The following is a 23,274-nucleotide window of genomic DNA, read 5'->3' as shown; positions in this document are numbered from 1 at the left end:
CCTAGCCCCTTAAGGTGCGGAAGATTCCACATCTTTGGGGCAGCCCGATGCCGGAGTGGTTCATGCCACTCCGTCCCGCCGGGACCACCCCCCCGCCGGGTACGGGAGAATCCCGCCCCATGAATTGAAAGCAAAGTTTGATGGGAAGTAAGAGGCCTCTCCAGAACAGTTATGAATACTATATTTCTAAACTACGAAAAATGTGAATGCTTGAATCTAAAGAGACGCCAGTAAAGTTTGTACAAAACTGCTTCTTTTAAAAACTATTCTGCAATATAGTGAGGTTTCAGAATAACTATTATTCTGATCCCTTGCTGTAAAGAGAAGTGTGCTAAGAACCATCATCTGAAAGAGACTCTTCCTTTCACTGATGGGGCGGCATTCTCCCCTACCCGGGGCGCGCTGGGGGATTTTCTTCTGCCTCCGCCATGGCGGAGGCGGAAGAAAAAGAGTGCCCCCACGGCACTGGCCCACCCACCGATCGGTGGGCCCCGATCGCGGGCCTGGCCACCGTGGGGGCACCCCCCGGGGTCCGATTGCCCCGGGGGCCCGCTCGCACCGCCAATCCCGCCGCCACCAGAGGTGGTTCAAACCTCGGCGGCGGGAGAGGCCTCCCAGTGGCGGGACTTGGGCCCATCGCGGGCCAGAGAATCACCGCAGGGGGCTCGCCACTCGACATGGCGCGATTCCAGCCCCCGCCAATTGCCGGCTGGCGGAGAATTTCTGCCACGGCGAGGGCGGGATTTTCGGCGGCCCCGGACGATTCTCTGACCCTGCGTGGGGTCGGAGAATTTCGCCCATGATGTATGTGTGTGTGTTAAGTTAGTGGGAGTTACGTATTAGTTGATCATTAACCAACTGTATCCGCTGTGTATTTCGTTATAGATCTTGTTACAAATAAACAGTAATTGTGTTTACATTTACGAACCTGATGATTAATTATAGGGCAGCCAAGGGCCAAAGACTTAAGTTATTTTATAAAAGAATTATTGGTTAATTAATTTGTGTTGTGACTCTGGGACGAGTGGGGCTGGGATTGTCCAGTGTGTCATAACATAATTTGGGGGTTCGCCCAGAATCTTTGGAACAGTAGACGGCAAAATTGGGGTTACGGTGTAAATTGAAAAGGGGCGCTAGGTTTGTAGTGATATAAAAGGATGGATCTGGAAGCTGCTAAGTGTGGATGACCTATCTCTAGTTTATTTAAAAGAGCTTCGCAAAGACAAGCTAGTTGAATTAGTAGGCAAATTCGAAATCAAGGTACCAGCTAGACCTAAGAAGCTGGAGATAATTGACATGATTGCTCAGCATTTAAACTTGAAAAAAATGCCAGAAACAAAGCCTGGGTCAGGGCAACAATCAGTAGAATTAGCTAACATCCAGCCACAAATGAAACAATTGGAAATTCAGCAAAAAGAGAAAGAAATGGAGCTGAGGCACAAGGAAAAAGAAATGGAAATGAGAAAGTTGGAATTAGAGAAAGACTTCCAGATTAAAGCACTAGAAAGTAGTAGGGAACTGCCACAAATTCGAAGAGGGCTTAATCCGAGAACCGAACCCAGTGGTGATATGTTTAGATTTATGCAGGTCCTCCCAAAATTCGATGAGAAGGTAAAAACATTTTTTTTCTAGGTCTTTTGGGAAAATAGCAACCCAAATTCAGTGGCAAAAATAAAAATGGACATTACCCATGCAGAGTAAATTGATGGGGAGGGTGCAGGACATTTATGCTTCTGTGTCTAAGGATTATGGCAAGGTTTTTTAAACAAAGAGCTATCCTGGATGTGTGTGAATTGGTTCCCGATGCATATCGTCAAAAGTTTCTGAATGAAGAAGACAGCCAGGACAGATGTATGCTAATTGCAAAGTTTAAGCAGGTCAATTTTGATAGGTGGGTACGAGCATTGGGAATTGCAACACCTAATGAGGCTCTGAGAAAGGTCATTCTCTTAAAGGAATTTAAGAATTCCCTACCTTCTGTACTAAGAACCCATGTTGAAGACCAGACGGTGAAGACTACGAGGCAGGCAGCAATTATTGCTAACAATTATGAGCTAATACATAAATTTAAACCTTTTTTCCATTGCCTCCATAATTTTGAAAAGGATAGGAAGTGAAAGGAAGGCAGTTAGTCAAGATAAAGAATGGACAGCTGGGAATGCTCTTCAGATCTCCTCAGCCCAAGAAGGAAGATACTGAGGGTGAAGGTGGGACTCAAAAGCCTAGGTGTTACCATTGTAACATGGTGGGAAACGTTTGTTCAGCCTGTTGCAAAGAAAGCCCATAGGTTTTGTGGGAGTTGATTTTTATTTTATTTAGAGTACCTAATTCATTTGTTCCAACTAAGGGGCAATTTAGCGTGGCCAATCCACCTGCCCTGCACATCTTTGGGTTGTGGGGATGAAACCCATGCAAACACTGGGAGAAAGTGCAAACTCCACACGGACAGTGACCCAGGGCCGGGATCGAACCTGGGACGTCGGCGCTGTGAGGCAGCAGTGTTAACCACTGTGCCACCGTGCTGCCCTGGACTTGTGGGAGTTCATAAGGATTCCAAAAAGGAAGCAAAAGTGGAGAATGCTACAGGGCAGACTGTAACTTTAACTGGATTTAGTAGTCTTGCGATAAACACACACTGCGGGAGCTGGTGTGAGGAATGAGGTAGGGGAGAGATATGCAAGACTTTTGTCTAAGGGGAATATTACCCCATTTTCATCAAATGATGAAGCCAAATTCGTAACTATCCGAAGGGACACAGGTGCTGCTCAAACTGTTACTGCAGAAGGACTTAGTTTCCCCTCCAGAGAGCTCAATGAAAGCTAAAGTATTAGTGAATGGGATAGGTGGAGATTGTATGCCAGTTGCATTGTATAAAGTACAATTGGAGTGGGAGTTAGTGTGAGGTCCAGTAGTTGTTGGAGTGGTTACGAAATTCCCAAAGATGTGTAGGTTAGGTGGATTGGCCATGATAAATTGCCCTCAGTGTCCAAAATTGCCCTGAGTGTTGGGTGGGGTTACTGGGTTATGGGGATAGTGTGGAGGTGTTGACCTTGGGTAGGGTGCTCTTTCCAGGAGCCGGTGCAGACTCGATGGGCCGAATGGCCTCCTTCTGCACTGTAAATTCTATGATAATCTATGATATTTCCCAGTGGTTGGAGTAGATTTTTGGGGAATGATTTGGCAGGAGTGAAGGTGGTAACTTTATCCATGATTACAGAGAGTCTGAAGAAATTATAGAATTTACAGTGCAATAGAAAGCTATTTGGCCCATGGAGTCTGCACTGGCTCTTGGAAAAAGAACCCCACTTTAGCCCACCCCATCCCCTTAACCCTAACTAACCTTTTTGGACACTATAGACAATTTACCATGGCCAATACACCTAACCTGCACACCTTTGGACTGTGGGAGGAAACCGGAGCACCTGGAGGAAACCCACACAGACCAAGGGAGAGTGTGTAGACTCCGCACAAACAGTGAACAAGCCGGGAAATTAACCTGGGACCCTGGAGCTGTGAAGCAACTGTGCTAACCACTGTGCTACCGTGCTGCCCGGAGTACACATAGCATTGCAGATCGCACATGAGATACAAACGGTAGGGCGTGTGGGAATTAGGAAAACTCATTGGGAAGTAAATAACTCAAAGAAATAGAACAGTACAGCACAGAACAGGCCCTTCGGCCCTCAATGTTGTGCCGAGCCATGATGACCCTACTCAAACCCACGTATCCACCCTATACCCGTAACCCAACAACCCCCCCCCAACCTTACTTTTATTAGGACACTACGGGCAATTTAGCATGGCCAATCCACCTAACCTGCACATCTTTGGACTGTGGGAGGAAAATGTTGACAGACGTTAAGTACCTCTAGATCAGGGGTGGGCAAACTACGGCCGCATGCGGCCCGCCAAAGGTCTTTATGCGGCCCACCAAGTCATTTAAAAAAAAAAAAAAAAAATTTTTTTTTTATTTAAAATTTTTTAATTATTTTTTTTAAGGTTAATGGGGGGGCTGTTGGGTTACTTACTGGTATAGGGTGGATACGTTGACTTGAGTAGGGTGATCATTGCTCGGCACAACGTCGAGGGCCGAAGGGCCTGTTCTGTGCTGTACTGTTCTATGTTCTATATGAGGCGCCCAGAATCATAACCGGGTGAAGTAATTATTTTACTTAATATACTATGCGGCCCTTTAAAATTGTGAATTTCTGAATGTGGCCCTTGCACAGAAAAGTTTGCCCACCCCTGCTCTAGATGGTCTGTCAAACATAAAATCTTGTAGAGAACCAAATTCTGGGAACTCCCAAGACCAAAGGTGACCACACGAAAGAGGAGTCCATAACAGTGATGAAGAGTCGGATGAGAATTCTGAATTCGATTTTGGTTCTGACTATGAAGTAATGATAAACAGCTGTTACTGAATAGACCTGTCACTAACTTATCATGAATGAATGGCAAGTAATTCTTCCAAAACTAGGGAAGAAAAGAGCAAATTGGAACAGAAAGTGACTTGGACTTTTCTAAAAGTAATTTGTTACGGCTTCTTGCAGTAAAGCCATTTCCATTCACTTCAGGTGCAAATATTTCCCACAGCATGCCTGCATGGAAGGAAAATATACATGATAGCATGGCATCAGTTAGTCAGGACAAGGACAGTAAGTAATGCCAACTAAACGGCTAGTTAACCCACATCCTTTTAAAGGTCACCGTGTCCCTTTCAGGTAAAATAAGCAAATAGCAAAGGAGATGAAATAATCATTAATTAATTCCTTATAAAATTAAGAGCAAGGTGGATGGCGAATCACAGAGTGATTCTGCCACCGCATCTGTCAACAAAAACCTGAAAATTCATAGAGCCAATAAAGTGCTATCCTCTGATTCTGAAAGTAAAGAGGAAAAATTCAAATCTTGAAAGCACATATTATTTGAGTTCACGTTACCAAATGGAGATGAGGGCTGTGAAACTGCGATGAGGAGGTGAAATGATGAGGAGGTGAAGATTGTAACACAAAGAATGGTACACATAAAGTCAATCAACTCAGAATTGAACCTTCAGCTGCACTGACGGTCACTGTTGGTGACCACCGCGGACATTTCCAGACCATTTAAAGTAGCCACCTATGCCAGTGACCTGGTGATAGGGACAGGGCCTACTAAAAGACAAGAATGCATTGATAGAATGCCAGTCGGATATTTTTCAAAAACTAAATCCATGCCAGAGAAGTGTTCAACCATTGAAAAGGAAGCCTTCGTCTTGATACTAGTCCTTCAGCACTTTGAAGTATATGTCCGATATGACAATAAACAAAGTTTAGTTTTAGCAGACCCGCTTGTGTTTATAGAGAAGTTAAAAACCGGGAATGCAGGGTTATTCTGTCAGAGTTTATTATTGCAACCGTTCAATGTTAAAATAGTGCACATTTCTGGAAAGGATAATGTGCTTAAAGGCTGACTAGTTACCAATGTATACATTGGGAAGGGAACTTGTACAATGGGGATGGATATGTGTCTCTGATTTATGTCTTGCATACCTCATAACCCATGTCGATGCCCTGAAGTTTTATTCTCATAGAGAGATGTCTCATAGAAGAGTCCTTCCTGTTATTCCCTTATTTTCCTTTCTTTTATTTTTCCCATTATATATTTGATCCATGGATGATTAATGGACACGTGCCTTTAAGGCAAGCAGCCTGTATCTTTAACTCAAGGAGCAGAATCCAGAAGCCTGTGCTGGTTTAAACTGAATTTGCAGACATGCCGGCAGCAGTGAGAGAGCTGTTATGGGACCCGATTTGATTGATTTGGCTGGTAGCCAATGAAGTGGCATTGCCCTGTAACAGGTGGTGATTGGGTCTTATCCAAATGGGATGTTCAGAGACCGAAGGAGGTTTCAGTTTTGATTCTGGCAGCATGGTGAACAGACACAGCTAATTTGCCAGAAAATTCCAGCTCTCTCCAGAAAGCTTGCTGTGAGACTCTCTCCTCTAGCCTGAGGATACTGTCTTTCTGGAACTAGAGGCCTGAAGACAAACCATGAATTGAAAGCAAGGTTTGAAGAGAAGTTAGGGGCTTCTCCAGAAATATTGTGAATACTATATTTCTAAACTACAGCCAACTTGAATGAGTGAATCTACAGAGAAGCCAGAAATAAAGACTTCAGTTTGCAAGCTTGCTGTGAAGAAAAGTGTGCTAAGAACTGTCGCCTGAAACAAAGTCTCTCTTCCTTTCACTTACGATTTTTACCCCTTTCCACCCGTGTGTGTAGTGTGTGTGTGTGTGTGTGTGTGTAAATTAAAGTGGGAGTTATGTATTACTTAATCATTAATCAACTGTACCTGCTGTGTATTTCATTATCGTTCTTGGTTATAAATAAACAGTAATTGTGTTTACATTTATAAACATGGTGACAGGATTTATTGGTCAGCCAAGGGCCAAAGACCTTGGGTATTTTTTATAAGAATTATTGGTTAATTCACTTGTGTTGTGACTCGGGATGAGTGGAGCTGGGAGTGTCCATGCACTTGCTCAGGGTGTTGTAACAAAGGAAATAATGGACAAGAAGGTTTTCAGTATTTCTTATGTGATTAAAAAATAAAGAAGAATGCCTCATACTTGGTAGAAAGTATTGTGTTTTGATATTGGAAACCGCACAGAGTCTTGCTCATTCAGAAGGCATGCATACTCAGTGGCTGGATTCAGTCTTCAGTCAATTACCAATGTTTTGTGGAAATGGTATTTTCCGAGATTTGGATGCTACTGGCTTCTGATGCTGCAAAATGTTTTGGTGCAGCGTGGGATTCAAGGAACTGTTTTTGGCACATTCCCACCTTGTCTTTGACCAGAGTCTGGAATAGGATCTGGAAAAAACAGTTCATGACCTGACCGCAAACTATCCAACATGGTCTTCTGGTGGTGCAGCCTCCAACTCTTCCCTTTTCATGGACATGATTGTAAGAGCATGTGGTTGACACAGGTATATCGTGGGACATGTTGTACGAGAAGGCCTAGCAGCGCATGTATAAGCTACCTGGAAGATACGTTTGGAGTCTTCGCTTGACCCCAGCCAAACAAGTTTAGTTTTAAAATTGGGACAACTATATATGGTTTTCTCCATCAAAAAGCGGGAAAATATAAACTAAAACATGCAGAATTTAGTACAGGGAGGGAAAATAATTAACCAAAGTTGAAAATAAATAATTTTCCGTGTAATCCACAGTGGGAAAGTATACTGGGAATAAAAGTGCTGCCGCATACTGGGAGGGCCTGGAATTAGCTTGGTGAATGATTCCCAATGTGCATTTCTTTTGATTTTGAGAGTCTTTTCTTCTGGAGATCTGAGTCTAATTTCCTGGAGGACTGGCTCGTTAGAAAGTGCTTTTACGAACGATTTGGCTACAGTGGCCATAATAGCACAAGGGGGTTAAACAGTACCTCTGGTGTCAGGCCAGTGGTGCCAATACGGTGTTCCATAATTAAATTTGCATTGTACCATTGGATTTCTTCTGGGTCAGTGGCAGGAGAAAGGGATTGCTGAGCTGGTAAGTGCAATATAAAATCTGTGTGTGCCAGGCGGTATGACAACAGGAAAGTGGAAAGCCACTTTGAAACTGATGAATCCATGACCATCTTGGGTGCACCATTTGGGCTAGTTCGGGAGACGGGGCCGTCAATGATACTGCATTTTGAGCCGAGTTGCCTAATCTTACTCTGGTCTTGTGTGTACCATAGGTATTATCCCTCAGAGTGCTAAGCTCAATTTTTAGCTTTCTCCCCAACCTAGATGAATTTGGGGTCACCTCAGATCATCATCTATACTGTAAAATGTTTTATAATCCAACACTAATTGAGAGTCTAATGTATTGCATGCTGGCTAGGAATCTCCCACATTAAAGTATACTTCTATATCTTGCAAAGCAGTGTGCTTAAAAAAAACTCTAGAGATCACTTGAATTGACATATGCAAAATACTGAAGTTCAGTAAGACACTGCTAATTTTAACTGGATAATTTACTCATTTGGTGGGTATTCTGACAAAGGGAGAGCATAATTTGTTTTCTGATATGGATGCTTCACATTCAGGACAAGAAAAGTAAGAGGGAAAAATTCCAACAGCAAGAAGAAGAACAGAAGCACCTTTACGTCAATTCACTTAATGAAAGAGAATGGAATCTCTTGAGGGGCCAGCAAGCTGAAATTGGTTTGTCTGACGGTCGTGCCTTTAGAAGATTAACTGATGAGGTAAGGCATTTGAATGAATGGAAAACAATAAATGGATGAGGGATGATATGGGAATTAATAGGGACCGAAGCAGTCTGCACTGTGGACATTAGTGTGTTTACACAATCCGGAAGATCTGATACTGTATCATTTTCACCAGTTTGGGCCCTACACTAATAATATTGAAACCTGGTCTGATGAACCGCAAACAGCAAACAGGATTGTCTTCCCCCACTTTCTTCCAGTTAGCATATACTGTACCATGAGAGACAATTTCTTCTTAAGACCTGGTGGGATTCCAATATGCTATTTTAAATCACATTTTCGTTATGAGCACTTCTTTCTCTGAGAAAAATGCTTTCAAATTCCAGATCTATTTCTAACTTATGTTCTCTCCTATTTAAATTACTATTTCAAGCACCTTATGAAATTTGCCAAGTATCCTGAATGTCACAGCAACACGTTAATCTGTAATATTTTTGAAAAATGCTAGAAATGTAGCAATTGAGCAGTCGTGCTTCAGCATTCTTGCAATTTCAAATGCATATCTTACTCTTATGAAATCTGTTTGAAGTTCCTTCAAGTTTCCTTATTAGCATTGGTGCAACTGTTGTCAATTCATTTGTATTATTTCACCATCAGAAAGGGTGGTGGTACATTCTTGGGTATTGGTGATGGAAGTAGTCCCTATTGTGGTTTATAGTGTAATGGTGTCAGAAACCTGAGGGAGTTCTAAATAATCTATATTTGTATTTGTGGGTATTAGAAAAAGGGTATAGTTTTACAATTTTGTGTATCTGATTTTAAAATGTTAATGACTTCAGTTTAATTTTGATGCATGCAAGACGGTTTACGGCATGAAAGAAAATATGGATAAAAGAGAAATTAGGCTGTTGCTTAGCAACCAAGAGTCATCCTCGGCGAGAAATAACTTTTGGGTTAGTTTTTAAGCTTGAACCAGGTGAAGCTGGACAGGACAAGAGAGGTGCAGGGAGCAGATTTGCCAAAGGAGCAAAAGATAGTCCAAAAATCGGAGTTGGGGGACAAAATGTATGTATCAGGAAGACATATAATTAGAGGAACAAATAACAGGAAATAAAGGTCCTGTTCAGGAGAATTCAAGTAAAAAGCAGAAAAAATGCTCGGAGTTGAAGAAACAGGTGCAAGAACCAGATTTAAAGTCAGCTAGGTGAAAGACCAGACATCCGAGGTAAATCAAAAGTTTGGTGACATCTTAATACAGCCTGTGAAGGAGTAGTGTTCTGCTGACCTGGCTGGGAACCTGAGCTTGTATGGAAGCTTGAATGCACCTTTCAATCCAAGGAGAGGAATACTGAAAGGAATGATTGAAATCCTGGAAGTAGATTCTTGGTGAAGGTATTAGAGAGAAAGTGTTGTTTGGGAGAAGATTCCAAGGTGTGATTTCCCCCCCCCCCCCCCCCCCCCCAAAGAGTGGCAAGTCAGAGTTCCAATGAGACCAGTTGGCTCAGTGTAATAAGCTTCTGGAGGGATTTGATGAAAAATCCACAGAAGTCGTATTGGGTGGGATCGACTACTTGGTTTCAGAGGGTTGTGTGTTTGACCACGGTTGGCCTGTTGGTTTACATGGACTGCGTGCTTCCTAGAACATCCGAGTTTAAGATATAACTTATATTCTCCTTATAAATCAGTGTGTGCCCGGGGCAATATAGCTGGGGTGAAGGAGTGGTGTATTATAGTCAATTTTTCATGTTTAATATAGATTTTATTCTTTAGCTAATAGTTCCGTAGCAGCTATGAAGGAGTAAGTCGCACATTTGGTGGCTCCTACTCGGATCGGACTTTTGGACCTTTTCCCCTGATTTTTTACCGGACTTGGTTTGCAAAATCGATGATAAAGACAATTGTGTTGGATTCCCACATCGGTGCATGGAGAGGAGGACGAGAAGTGCTCGCAAATGCAGAAATAGACGGACAGAGAAGGCTTGGGCTGAAGCTGCAGTGGGTGAAAGCATGGAGGATTACCGGATCTCTGGCTTGTCGACCCAGCAGTCAACGGAGCAGTTGATGTAAGTTATCCAGGAGGACTTTGCTAAGCAGAAACGGGACTGCTTGGACCTGATTAAGGAATCAATTGCGCGGCTGGAGCTTAGATTGGATGCCCAAGATGGGGTGATCCAGAAAGTAGAGAAAGCGCTGGCTGACCAGGAGGAACATCAAACTGCGGTGGAGTTGGAGGTGGTGATGCTGAGAGACCAGCAGTAAAGGCTCCTGGAGAAGGTGGAGGACCTAGAGAATAGGTCCCACCGGCAGAACTTTAGAATCGATGGGCTCCCAGAGGGGACCGAAGGAGTGGACGCTGGGGTATACATAGCGGACGTGTTCGAGAAGCTGCTGGGGGATGGGGCATTCTCCCGACCCTTAGAGGTGGACAGGGCTCACAGGCGAGGGGACAGGAGAAGTGACTAGGGGAGCTGCCGTTTAGAGTGGTAGGGTGAAGCTTTTGGTATCTAGGCATCCAAGTGGGAATGGCTGCACAAACTAAATCTAGCCCGACTGTGGACCAAATGAAGGACGATTTTCGAAGGTGGGACGCGCTCCCGTTGTCACTAGCTGGGAGGGTGCAGACAGTGAAGATGACAGTCGTCCTGAGATTCCTGTTTGTGTTTGTGTCTCCCCATCTTTATTCCGTGGTCCTTTTTTAAACGGGTCAACAAAGTGATCACTGGCTTCGTATGGGCGGGCAAGACCCCACGAGTGAAGAGTGGGATGCTTGAGCGGAGCTGGGGAGAGGGTGGGCTGGCGCTGACAAACTTCAGTAACTACCAGCACCGGCCCTAGGGTTGCTGGCGCCCCGGGCAAGCTGAACTTCGGCGCCCTTGGGGAGGGGGGGCGGGGCCTGGGAGGGGAGGGGGGCGGGGCCTGGGAGGGGAGGGGGGCGGGGCCTGGGAGGGGAGGGGGCGGGGCCTGGGAGGGGGGGCGGGGCCTGGGAGGGGAGGGGGGCGGGGCCTGGGAGGGGGGGGGCGGGGCCTGGGAGGGGAGGGGGGGCGGGGCCTGGGAGGGGAGGGGGGGCGGGGCCTGGGAGGGGGGGGCGGGGCGGGGCCTGGGAGGGGAGGGGGGGCGGGGCGGGGCCTGGGAGGGGGGGCCCGCAGAGGGGAGGGGAGGCCCGCAGAGGGGAGGGGAGGGGAGGGGAGGGGGAGGGGGAGGGGGGGGGGGGGCCCCGCAGAGGGGGGACCCGCAGAGAGGGGGGGGGGGACCCCGCAGAGTGGGGGGGGGAGACCCGCAGGGGGGGGGGGGGGGGGGGCAGGAGGGGGGGGGGGGAGACCCGCAAGGGGGGGGGGGGGGAGCGGACCGGGGGGGGGGGGGGGAGCGGACCGGGGGGGGGGGGGGGGGGGAGCGGACCGGGGGGTGGGGGGGAGCGGACCGGGGGGGAGTGATAATTGATTATTGATTATTGAAACCGCATGAGCAGATGGTAAATTGTTTTCTAACCTACACCAGATGACATGTAGTTCAACGGAGAGTTTTTCAAAACTCTCACTGACAGTTTCAGCTTTTTCTCCCCTATGTTTAAAGAGCATGGGATTTTTATCCCCATGTTTAAAGATAAGCAAATTTTAAAAGCTTGAGACATGACATTTAAGCAGACCTTGGGGGTGAGGCTTCTGTATCTGGGTTCTGCACACCACTTAGCACACAGTAATAAAACTCCAAAAAAAGGCCAAATAACTAAGTGTTATAACTAAGTATACCTGTGTCACCACCTTTGCACTGCAGCTTTTTGGCTCCCCTGTTAATCTCGTTGCACTTGTAAAGTGACCTGTGAATGAATGAGCGCTGGCCAGCTGAAATTTTTGGCGCTGAAACGGCAGCGCTGAAATTTTTGACGCTGAAACGTCCAGGCGCTGAAACGGCAGCGCTGAAACGTTGGCGCTGAACTGTCCCATTCCCCTGGGGGAGGGCGGCCACAGCGGGGGAGGGCGGCCACAGCGGGGGAGGGCGGCCACAGCGGGGGAGGGCGGCCACAGCGGGGGAGGGCGGCCACAGCGGGGGAGGGCGGCCACAGCGGGGGAGGGCGGCCACAGCGGGGGGAGGGCGGCCACAGCGGGGGAGGGCGGCCACCGCGCATGCGCTGGTTGGCACCGGCCCAACTGCGCATGCGCGGGACCCGAGTCTGGCGCCCCCTAGCACATGGCGCCCCCTAGCACATGGCGCCCCGGGCGACTGCCCGAGTTGCCGGTGCCTTGAGCCGGCCCTGGTAACTACTATTGGGCTGCGAATATAGCCATGATCAGGAAGTGGCTGGGGGGGGGAGGGTCGGCATGGGGGCGTATGGAGGCAACTTCATGTAAGAGCACCAGTTTGGGGACGCTGAAAACGGCGCCTCTGCCGTTCCCGCCGGCACGGTACTCCACCAGCTCCATGGTGGTGGCGGCCCTGAGAGTCTGGGGGCAATGGAGGAGGCATGTGGGAGCAGAGGGAGCATCGGTCTGGTCCCCAATCTGTAATAATCACCAGTTTGCCCTGTGAAGGATGGACGGGGAGTTCAGAGATGGCAGAGAGCAGGGATTGAGAGGATGGGGGATATGTTTATAGAAGGGAGCTTTCCCAGCTTGAGGGAGCTGGAGGAAAAATTTGGATTGGCGAGGGGAAATAAATTCAGGTACCTGCAGGTGCAGGACTTCCTACATAGGCAGGTTTCAACCTTCCCGCTCAAGGGGGATACAGGAGAGGGTAGTTCCTAGAGGGTGGTGGGAGAAGGGAGGGTCTCTGACATTTACAACGAACTTATGGGGTCAGAGGAGACTCGGACTGAGGAGCTGAAGCGCAAGTGGGAAGAGTTGTTGGGAGGAAAGATAGAGGATGGTCTCTGGGCGGATGCGTTGAGCAGAGTCAGTGCGTCCACAACATCTGCCAGGCTCAGCCTGATATAATTCAAGGTCATTCACCGGGCTCACATGATAGTGGCCCGGATGAGCTGGTTCTTTGGGGTAGAAGATAGGTGTGCAAGGTGTGCGGTAGGGCCAGCGAACCATGTCCACATGTCCACATGTTCTGGACACGTTCCGAAGCTTAGGGGATTCTGGCAGGGGTTTGCAGATGTCTCGGATCGTGTTTTCCGGGTCCTTAAGGGGGAGGGGGAGCAGCCCCAAGTCGTAGTCCACATTGGCACTAACGACATAGGTAGGAAAGGGGACAAGGATGTCAGGCAGGCCTTTAGGGAGCTAGGATGGAAGCTCAGAGCGAGAACAAACAGAGTTGTTATCTCTGGGTTGTTGCCCGTGCCACGTGATAGTGAGATGAGGAATAGGGAGAGAGAGCAATTAAACACGTGGCTACAGGGATGGTGCAGGCGGGAGGGATTCAGATTTCTGGATAACTGGGGCTCTTTCTGGGGAAGGTGGGACCTCTATAGACAGGATGGTCTACATCTGAACCTGAGGGGGTACCAATATCCTGGGGGGGAGATTTGTTAGTGCTCTTTGGGGGGGTTTAAACTAATTCAGCAGGGGCATGGGAACCTGGATTGTAGTTTTAGGGTACGGGAGATTGAGAGTATAGAGGTCAGGAGCACAGATTTGACTTCGCAGGAGAGTGCCAGTGTTCAGGTAGGTGGTTTGAAGTGTGTCTACTTCAATGCCAGGAGTATACGAAATAAGGTAGGGGAACTGGCAGCATGGGTTGGTACCTGGGACTTCGATGTTGTGGCCATTTCAGAGACATGGATAGAGCAGGGACAGGAATGGTTGTTGCAGGTTCCGGGGTTTAGGTGTTTTAGTAAGTTCAGAGAAGGGGGCAAAAGAGGGGGAGGTGTGGCGCTGCTTGTCAAGGACAGTATTACGGTGGCGGAAAGGATGCTAGATGGGGACTCTTCTTCTGAGGTAGTATGGGCTGAGGTTAGAAACAGGAAAGGAGAGGTCACCCTGTTGGGAGTTTTCTATAGGCCACCTAATAGTTCTAGGGATGTAGAGGAAAGGATGGCGAAGATGATTCTGGAAAAGAGCGAAAGTAACAGGGTAGTTGTTATGGGAGACTTTAACTTTCCAAATATTGACTGGAAAAGATATAGTTCGAGTACATTAGATGGGTCATTCTTTGTACAATGTGTGCAGGAGGGTTTCCTGACACAATATGTTGACAGGCCAACAAGAGGCGAGGCCACATTGGATTTGGTTTTGGGTAATGAACCAGGCCAGGTGTTAGATCTGGAGGTAGGTGAGCACTTTGGAAACAGTGACCACAATTCGGTGACCTTTACGTTAGTGATGGAAAGGGATAAGTATACCCCGCAGGGCAAGAGTTATAGCTGGGGGAAGGGCAATTATGATGCCATTAGACATGACTTAGGATGTGTTGGTTGGAGAAGTAGGCTGCAAGGGTTGGGCACACTGGATATGTGGAGCTTGTTCAAGGAACAGCTATTGCATGTTCTTGATAAGTACGTACCAGTCAGGCAGGGAGGAAGGGGTCGAGCGAGGGAACCGTGGTTTACCAAAGAAGTGGAATCTCTTGTTAAGAGGAAGAAGGAGGCCTATGTGAAGATGAGGCGTGAAGTTTCAGTTGGGGCGCTTGATATTTACAAGGAAGCGAGGAAGGATCTAAAGAGAGAGCTGAGACGAGCAAGGAGGGGACATGAGAAGTCTTTGGCAGGTAGGATCAAGGAAAACCCAAAAGCTTTCTCTAGGTATGTCAGGAATAAAAGAATGACTAGGGTAAGAGTAGGGCCAGTCAAGGACAGTGGTGGGAAGTTGTGTGTGGAGGCTGAGGAGATAAGCGAGATACTAAATGAATACTTTTCGTCAGTATTCACTCAAGAAAAAGATAATATTGTGGAGGAGAATGCTGAGACCCAGGCTATTAGAATAGATGGCATTGAGGTGCGTAGGGAAGAAGTGTTGGCAATTCTGGACAAGGTGAAAATAGATAAGTCCCCGGGGCCGGATGGGATTTATCCTAGGATTCTCTGGGAAGCCAGGGAAGAGATTGCTGAGCCTTTGGCTTTGATTTTTAGGTCATCATTGGCTACAGGAATAGTGCCAGAGGACTGGAGGATAGCAAATGTGGTCCCTTTGTTCAAGAAGGGGAGTAGAGATAACCCCGGTAACTATAGGCCGGTGAGCCTAACGTCTGTGGTGGGTAAAGTCTTGGAGAGGATTATAAAAGATACGATTTATAATCATCTAGATAGGAATAATATGATTAGGGACAGTCAGCATGGTTTTGTGAAGGGTAGGTCATGCCTCACAAACCTTATCGAGTTCTTTGAGAAGGTGACTGAACAGGTAGACGAGGGTAGAGCAGTTGATGTGGTGTATATGGATTTCAGTAAAGCGTTTGATAAGGTTCCCCACGGTCGTCTATTGCAGAAAATACGGAGGCTGGGGATTGAGGGTGATTTAGAGATGTGGATCAGAAATTGGCTAGTTGAAAGAAGACAGAGAGTGGTAGTTGATGGGAAATGTTCAGAATGGAGTTCAGTTACGAGTGGCGTACCACAAGGATCTGTTCTGGGGCCGTTGCTGTTTGTCATTTTTATAAATGACCTAGAGGAGGGCGCAGAAGGATGGGTGAGTAAATTTGCAGACGACACTAAAGTCGGTGGAGTTGTAGACAGTGCGGAAGGATGTTGCAGGTTACAGAGGGACATAGATAAGCTGCAGAGCTGGGCTGAGAGGTGGCAAATGGAGTTTAATGTGGAGAAGTGTGAGGTGATTCACTTTGGAAAGAATAACAGAAATGCGGAATATTTGGCTAATGGTAAAATTCTTGGTAGTGTGGATGAGCAGAGGGATCTCGGTGTCCATGTACATAGATCCCTGAAAGTTGCCACCCAGGTTGATAGGGTTGTGAAGAAGGCCTATGGTGTGTTGGCCTTTATTGGTAGAGGGATTGAGTTCCGGAGCCATGAGGTCATGTTGCAGTTGTACAAAACTCTAGTACGGCCGCATTTGGAGTATTGCGTACAGTTCTGGTCGCCTCATTATAGGAAGGACGTGGAAGCTTTGGAACGGGTGCAGAGGAGATTTACCAGGATGTTGCCTGGTATGGAGGGAAAATCTTATGAGGAAAGGCTGATGGACTTGAGGTTGTTTTCGTTAGAGAGAAGAAGGTTAAGAGGTGACTTAATAGAGGCATACAAAATGATCAGAGGGTTAGATAGGGTGGACAGCGAGAGCCTTCTCCCGCGGATGGAGGTGGCTAGCACGAGGGGACATAGCCTTAAATTGAGGGGTAATAGATATAGGACAGAGGTCAGAGGTGGGTTTTTTTACGCAAAGAGTGGTGAGGCCGTGGAATGCCCTACCTGCAACAGTAGTGAACATGCCAACATTGAGGGCATTTAAAAATTTATTGGATAAGCATATGGATGATAAGGGCATAGTGTAGGTTAGATGGCCTTTAGATTTTTTTCCATGTCGGTGCAACATCGAGGGCCGAAGGGCCTGTACTGCGCTGTATCGTTCTATGTTCTATGTTCATGTCCACGGTGTTAAAAACAAGGGTGGCGCTGAGTCCGGAGGTGGCGATTTTCGGGGTGTCGTAAAATCCGGGTATCCAGGAGGAGAAAGAGGCAGACGTTCTGGCCTTTGCTTCCCTGGTAGCCCGGAGACGGATATTATTAGTTTGGAGGGACTCCAAGCCCCTGAAGTCGGAGACCTGGCTATCGGACATGGCTAGCTTTCTCTGTTTGGAGAAAATCAAGTTCGCCTTGAGAGGGTCAATGTTAGGGTTTGCCCGGAGGTGGCAACCGCTCGTCGACTTCTTTGCGGAAAATTAATCATCAGCAGAAGGGGGGGGGGGGGGGGGGTTTAGTTTAGCTTGGAGTAGGGGGTTAACAAAGGTGGGACCTGTAAGGGAGGAAGACGGCGTTTGCACTATGTTTATAAATTCATGTACATTATTTATTTTGTTGTTGTTATAAAACCAAAAAATACCTCAATAAAATGTTTTTTTAAAAATAGTTAATCAGCAGTTCTGCAACTCTCTTCATCCACGTCTCTAAACAAGAAATAAAACTTATGATCTGTTAAGCCAGGGTTCTGCTCCGGGAACTGTGTGTCCAGTGGTAACATCAGCTGGAATTGTAACAAATAACAATACAGCATACGAACAGGCCCTTCGGCCCTCCAAGCCTGTACTGGTCATGATACCACCCTTGGCGAAAGCCCTCAGCATTTCCTAGTGCCCCAATCCCTCTGAACCCATCTATCCATGTATTTGTCAAGATGCTTTTTGAACGCCGTTAATGTATCTGCTTCCAAAACCTCCCCTGGTAGCGCATTCCAGGCACCCCCCAGCTCTGTGTAAAAAAAAAAAAAAATTCAAGAATAATGTTACAACCTCTGTTGAGACTGATAACTTTAATGAAAAACAGAAATCAACAGTTTCCTAGCTGAAAGATGGCAAGACTTGATGTTTTTAAAACTTTTAATGTGACAGACATCAAAAAGCACGATTGACAAAATGCATTTTTGTAGGCTATTCACACTTGAAATGGCAGGTAGGAATGGTCCCCTTTTATACACATCACATATTGCAATCTCCAGGGAAATACAGTCCTTGTAGCAAGAGGTCCACAGTTGTTTCTAGCTTTCTGTGTATCCAGATAGAAGTGCTAATTAGTTCCTTGAAAGTCCAACTATCTTTCACCTTGGAAGTAAATGGAAAACACAGCACGACTGTTCACAATCAGGTACCTTCATCACCTTGCTGACACTTTGGGAGATTCAGGAGTCTACTTATTGTGAGATCAGGGATTTCTGCCATCATCTCTGAACAGGAGCGAGAGTAACAGGGTAGTTGTTATGGGGGACTTTAACTTTCCAAATATTGACTGGAAATACTATAGTTCGAGTACTATAGATGGGTCAGTTTTTGTGCAGTGTGTGCAGGAGGGTTTTCTGACACAGTATGTAGACAGGCCAACAAGGGGCGAGGCCACATTGGATTTGGTACTGGGTAATGAACCCGGCCAGGTGTTAGATTTAGATGTAGGTGAGCACTTTGGTGATAGTGATCACAACTCGGTTATGTTTACTTTAGCAATGGGCAGGGATAGGTATATACCGCAAGGCAAGAATTATAGCTGGGGGAAAGGCAATTATGATGCTATTCGGCAAGATTTAGGAGGTATAGGATGGGGAAGGAAACTGCAGGGGATGGGTACAATCGAAATGTGGAGCTTTTTCAAGGAACAGCTACTGCGTGTCCTTGATAAGTATGTACCTGTCAGGCAGGGGGGAAGTTGTCGAGCAAGGGAGCCATGGTTTACTAAGGAAGTTGAAGCACTTGTCAAGAGGAAGAAGAAGGCTTATGTTAGGATGAGACATGAAGGCTCAGTTAGGGCACTTGAGAGTTACAAGTTAGCCAGGAAGGACCTAAAGGGAGAGTTAAGAAGAGCGAGGAGAGGACACGAAAAGTCGTTGGCAGATAGGATCAAGGAAAACCCTAAGGCTTTCTATAGGTATATCAGGAACAAAAGAATGACTCGAGTAAGATTAGGGCCAATCAAGGATAGTAGTGGAAAGTTGTGTGTGGAATCAGAGGATATAGGGGAAGCATTAAATGGATATTTTTCGTCAGTGTTTACACTGGAGAAAGACAATGTTGTCGAGGAGAACACTCAGGTTCAGTCGACCAGGCTAGATGGAATTGAGGTTCAAAAGGAGGAGGTGTTAGCAATTTTAGAAAATGTCAAAATAGATAAGTCCCCTGGGCCAGATGGGATTTATCCTAGGATTCTCTGGGAAGCCAGGGAGGAGATTGCAGAGCCTTTGTCCTTGATCTTTATGTCGTCTTTGTCGACAGGAATAGTGCCGGAAGACTGGAGGATAGCAAATGTTGTCCCCTTGTTCAAGAAGGGGAGTAGAGACAACCCTGGTAATTATAGACCTGTGAGCCTTACTTCGGTTGTGAGTAAAATGTTGGAAAAGGTTATAAGAGATAGGGTTTATAATCATCTTGAGAAGAACAAGTTGATTAGCGATACTCAACACGGCTTTGTGAAGGGTAGGTCATGTCTCACAAACCTTATTGAGTTTTTTGAGAAGGTGACCAAACAGGTGGATCAGGGTAAAGCTGTTGATGTGGTGTATATGGATTTCAGTAAGGCATTTGATAAGGTTCCCCACGGTAGGCTATTGCAGAAAATAAGGAAGTATGGAATTGAAGGTGATTTAGCGGTTTGGATCAGTAATTGGCTAGCTGAAAGAAGACAGAGGGTGGTGGTTGATGGCAAATGTTCATCCTGGAGTTCAGTTACTAGTGGTGTACCGCAAGGATCTGTTTTGGGGCCACTGCTGTTTGTCATTTTTATAAATGACCTGGAAGAGGGTGTAGAAGGATGGGTTAGTAAATTTGCAGATGACACGAAGGTCGGTGGAGTTGTGGATAGTGCTGAAGGATGTTATAGGATACAGAGGGACATAGATAGGCTGCAGAGCTGGGCTGAGAGGTGGCAGATGGAGTTTAATGCGGAAAAGTGTGAGGTGGTTCACTTTGGAAGGAGTAACAGGAATGCAGAGTACTGGGCTAATGGCAAGATTCTTGGTAGTGTAGATGAACAGAGAGATCTCGGCATCCAGGTACATAAATCCCTGAAAGTTGCCACCCAGGTTAATAGGGCTGTTAAGAAGGCATATGGTGTGCTAGCCTTTATAAGCAGGGGGATTGAGTTTCGAAACCACAAGGTCATGCTGCAGCTGTACATAACTCTGGTGCGGCCACACCTGGAGTACTGCGTGCAGTTCTGGTCACCACATTATAGGAAGGATGTGGAAGCTTTGGAAAGGGTTCAGAGGAGATTTACTAGGATGTTGCCTGGTATGGAGGGAAGGTCTTATGAGGAAAGGCTCAGGGAATTGAGGTTGTTTTCGTTAGAGAGGAGAAGGCTGAGAGGTGACTTAATAGAGACATATAAGATAGTCAGAGGGTTAGATAGGGTGGACAGTGAGAGTCTTTTTCCTCGGATGGTGATGACCAACACGAGGGGACATAGCTTTAAATTGAGGGGTGAGAGATATAGGACAGATGTCAGAGGCAGTTTCTTTACTCAGAGAGTAGTAGGGGTGTGGAACGCCCTGCCTGCAATAGTAGTAGACTCGCCAACTTTAAGGGTATTTAAGTGGTCACTGGATAGACATATGGATGAAAATGGAATAGTGTAGGTCAGATAGGCTTCAGATGGTTTCACAGGTCGGCGCAACATCGAGGGCCGAAGGGCCCGTACTGCGCTGTAGTGTTCTATGTTCTATGTTCTATGTTCTATAAATGGCGTACACCTCCTTCTTAGTAAACAATCTCAGCCGTCCTATTATCTCTTCCAATCAAACTACCTAGGTTTACTGTCATATGTACCTTAGAACAGGTAAGATCACTCCCTTCATTTGCTTTAAATTTAAAGATACAGTCCTAAACAACATAATCTTGTAATTAACATAACTTCATAATTGTAGCAATAGTAACAACTTGCATTCATCAAGAACAAAAGATGGTCGCCAAAGCGTAATCAGGCAAAAATCAATGCTGAGCCAAAGAAAGATATCTGGAAGGGCAATTAAAAACGTAAAGAAAAAGATGGAGATGGAGAGGTTCAGGAGGGATATTTCAGAGCTTTGGTAACACAAGATACAGCTAGTATTTCTAGGTCTAAGAGAACGGCAGGGTGAAGAATTACCTGAACCTGGAGATTATTTTTAAATTATGCACTTAATACACTTAATACACCCATACTTGTTCTTCCAGTGCCAGTCTAGAATAAATAAGATGCCACCTGGGATTCTTACTTTTGGTGAATAATTCAAATTCTATGTTTTGCACATGATGGTTAAGAACTTAATTTGGTGTTCTGGCGATTGCATTCTATCACCATGTTTTTCTGTGATAACTACAAATGGGTGATTTTGATGTCACTTTTGAAAAATTTACTCGTACACAGCATATGAGAATTGCTGACTCGGCCAACGTTTATTGTCCATGAGAAGGTGGTGGCGAGCCACTTTCCTGAAGTACTGCAGCCCATGTGTAGGTACATCAAACACTACTGCTGGTTAGGATTTTCCAGGATTTTGACCCAGAGGCAATGAGGGGAACGGCGATATTGTTTCAAGTCAGAATGGTGTTTGACTAGAAGGGGGACTTGCAGATAGTGGTGTCTTCCTATGTGGTAGAGGTCACGTGTTTGGAAGGTGCTGTTGAGACGTCTTGGTGAGTTGCTGCAATGCATCTTGTAGATTGTCCATACCGCTGCCACACTGCTTAGTGGTGGAGGGAATGGATGTTGGAGAGGATGGATGTTTGAGAGGATGGATGGGGTGCCAATCAAGCGCGCTGCTTTGTTCTGGATCCTGAGTGTTGATGGAACTGCACTCATCAAGGAAAGGGGCAAATATTCCATCGCACTCCTGAATTGTTGATGGTAGACGGGATTTGGGGAGTCAGGAGGTGAGTTACTCTGCACAGAATTCCCAGCCTCTGACCTGCCCTTGTAGCCACAGTATTTATTTGGCTGTTCCAGGTCAGTTTCTGGTCAATGGCAACTCCAGGAGTTTACAAACAGTGGCAGGTTCAGCAATGGTAATGCCATTGAATGTCACAGGCAGATGGTTGGACTCCCTCTTGTTGGAGATGGTCATTGCCTGGCACTTGTGTAGTGCGACTGTTACTTTCCGTTTATCAGCTCAACTCTGCCACAATATCTTTTTTTCAATATGTTTTTATTTAAGCTTTTACATTTTACACAGTGTACATTCAAGAAGGATATATACGTCGGTTACACTGTACAAGTCATTTTCCTCTGTTTCGATGTCCCCACCCCCTTCATTTGTTGATTCAGAGACCATTCTCACATCGCTTATTGTACAATTGGCAGTTATCTGCTCACATGTGTGCTGTGTCTTTCCCCTTCCGTTTCCTTCCCCACCCCGCTTTGTCGCTCAACCTCACCTCCTTCCCCTCCCCTATCCTGTTTGTGGCGTTTCTTTGGGGTTTCCGTGTTCCCCGTGGTCCCGCTGGCTCCCATGCATTCCCCCACTCTATTGGCTGTTGGTCTTGAAGAGGTTCTGGAACAAGTTGGTGAATGGCCTCCAACCTTTGTGGAAGCATTCCTCTGACCTCTGGGTAGCGAACTTGGTACCCAATTCATTTTTTTCCAATTAAGGGGAAATTTAGTGCGACCAATCCACCTATCCTGCATATCTTTTGGGTTGTGGGGGAGAAACCCACGCAAACAAAGGGAGAATGTGCAAACTCCACACGGACAGTGACCTAGAGCCAGAATCGAACCTGGGACCTCGGCGTCATGAGGCTGTAGTGCTACCCACTGCGCCACCGTACTGCGTCGAATGACAAACTTGATCTTCTCCAGGTGGAGAAATTCCGACAGACCAGCCAGTCTGCAGCTGTGGGTGGTGCTACTGACCGCCAGCCGATCTGGATTCTCCTGCGGGCGATGAGGGAACCAAATGCAAGGGCATCGACCCTCTTCCCCATGAATAGTTCTGGCTGGTCCGATACCCCGAAGACTGCCATTCTTGGTCTCAACTCCACTCTCTCCCCCACCATCTTGGGCTTTGCCTCAAAGAAGGCTGTCCAGAACCTGACCAGTGTGGGACATGCCCAGAACATGTGGGCATGGTTGGCTGGGCCTCCCTGGCACCATTCACATTTGTCCTCCACCTCCAGGAAAAATCTGCTCATATGGGTTCTTGTCAGGTGTGCTCTGTGCATCACTTTCAGTTGCATTCGGCTGAGCCTTGTGCGCGAGGAGGTGGAGTTGGCCCTGCTCAGTGTTTCGCTCCAGAGACCCCAACCTATTTCCGTCCCAAGCTCTTCCTCCCATTTTTCCTGCGTTTCATCCAGTAGGGAGTGTGTCCTTTGCAATAGTCGTACGTACAGGTCCCCACGGTTGCCCTTCCCCAGACTGTCCATGTCCAATACCTCCTCTAGCATTGTGCTTCTCGGGGTCTGTGGGTAAGCTGTCGCCTCCTTATGGAGAAAGTTCTTGACCTGTAGATGTCAGAGTTAATTTCTGTTTGATAGTTGCAGTCAGTTCTTCTAAGGTTGCTAGTCTGTCCTCAG

At 46.6% G+C, this 23,274-nt stretch overlaps 1 protein-coding gene across 1 annotated transcript in view; it reads left to right on the top strand.

Moving 5' to 3' along the window:
- The window catches only part of ccdc17 (coiled-coil domain containing 17), an 88,749-nt gene that overhangs the window by 10,111 nt on the left and 55,364 nt on the right, over window positions 1-23,274 (top strand). Inside the window, exon 3 of the mRNA XM_038794175.1 lies at window positions 8,080-8,238. Coding sequence (XP_038650103.1) covers window positions 8,080-8,238 — 159 coding nt within the window. The remainder of the gene's footprint in view (window positions 1-8,079; window positions 8,239-23,274) is intronic.

This window comes from Scyliorhinus canicula, chromosome 4 (assembly GCF_902713615.1).
Source record: "Scyliorhinus canicula chromosome 4, sScyCan1.1, whole genome shotgun sequence".
Taxonomy (NCBI): Eukaryota; Metazoa; Chordata; class Chondrichthyes; order Carcharhiniformes; family Scyliorhinidae; genus Scyliorhinus; species Scyliorhinus canicula.
Note: the sequence above shows the minus strand (reverse complement) of the source record. Positions and strands in the feature narration are given on the sequence as shown.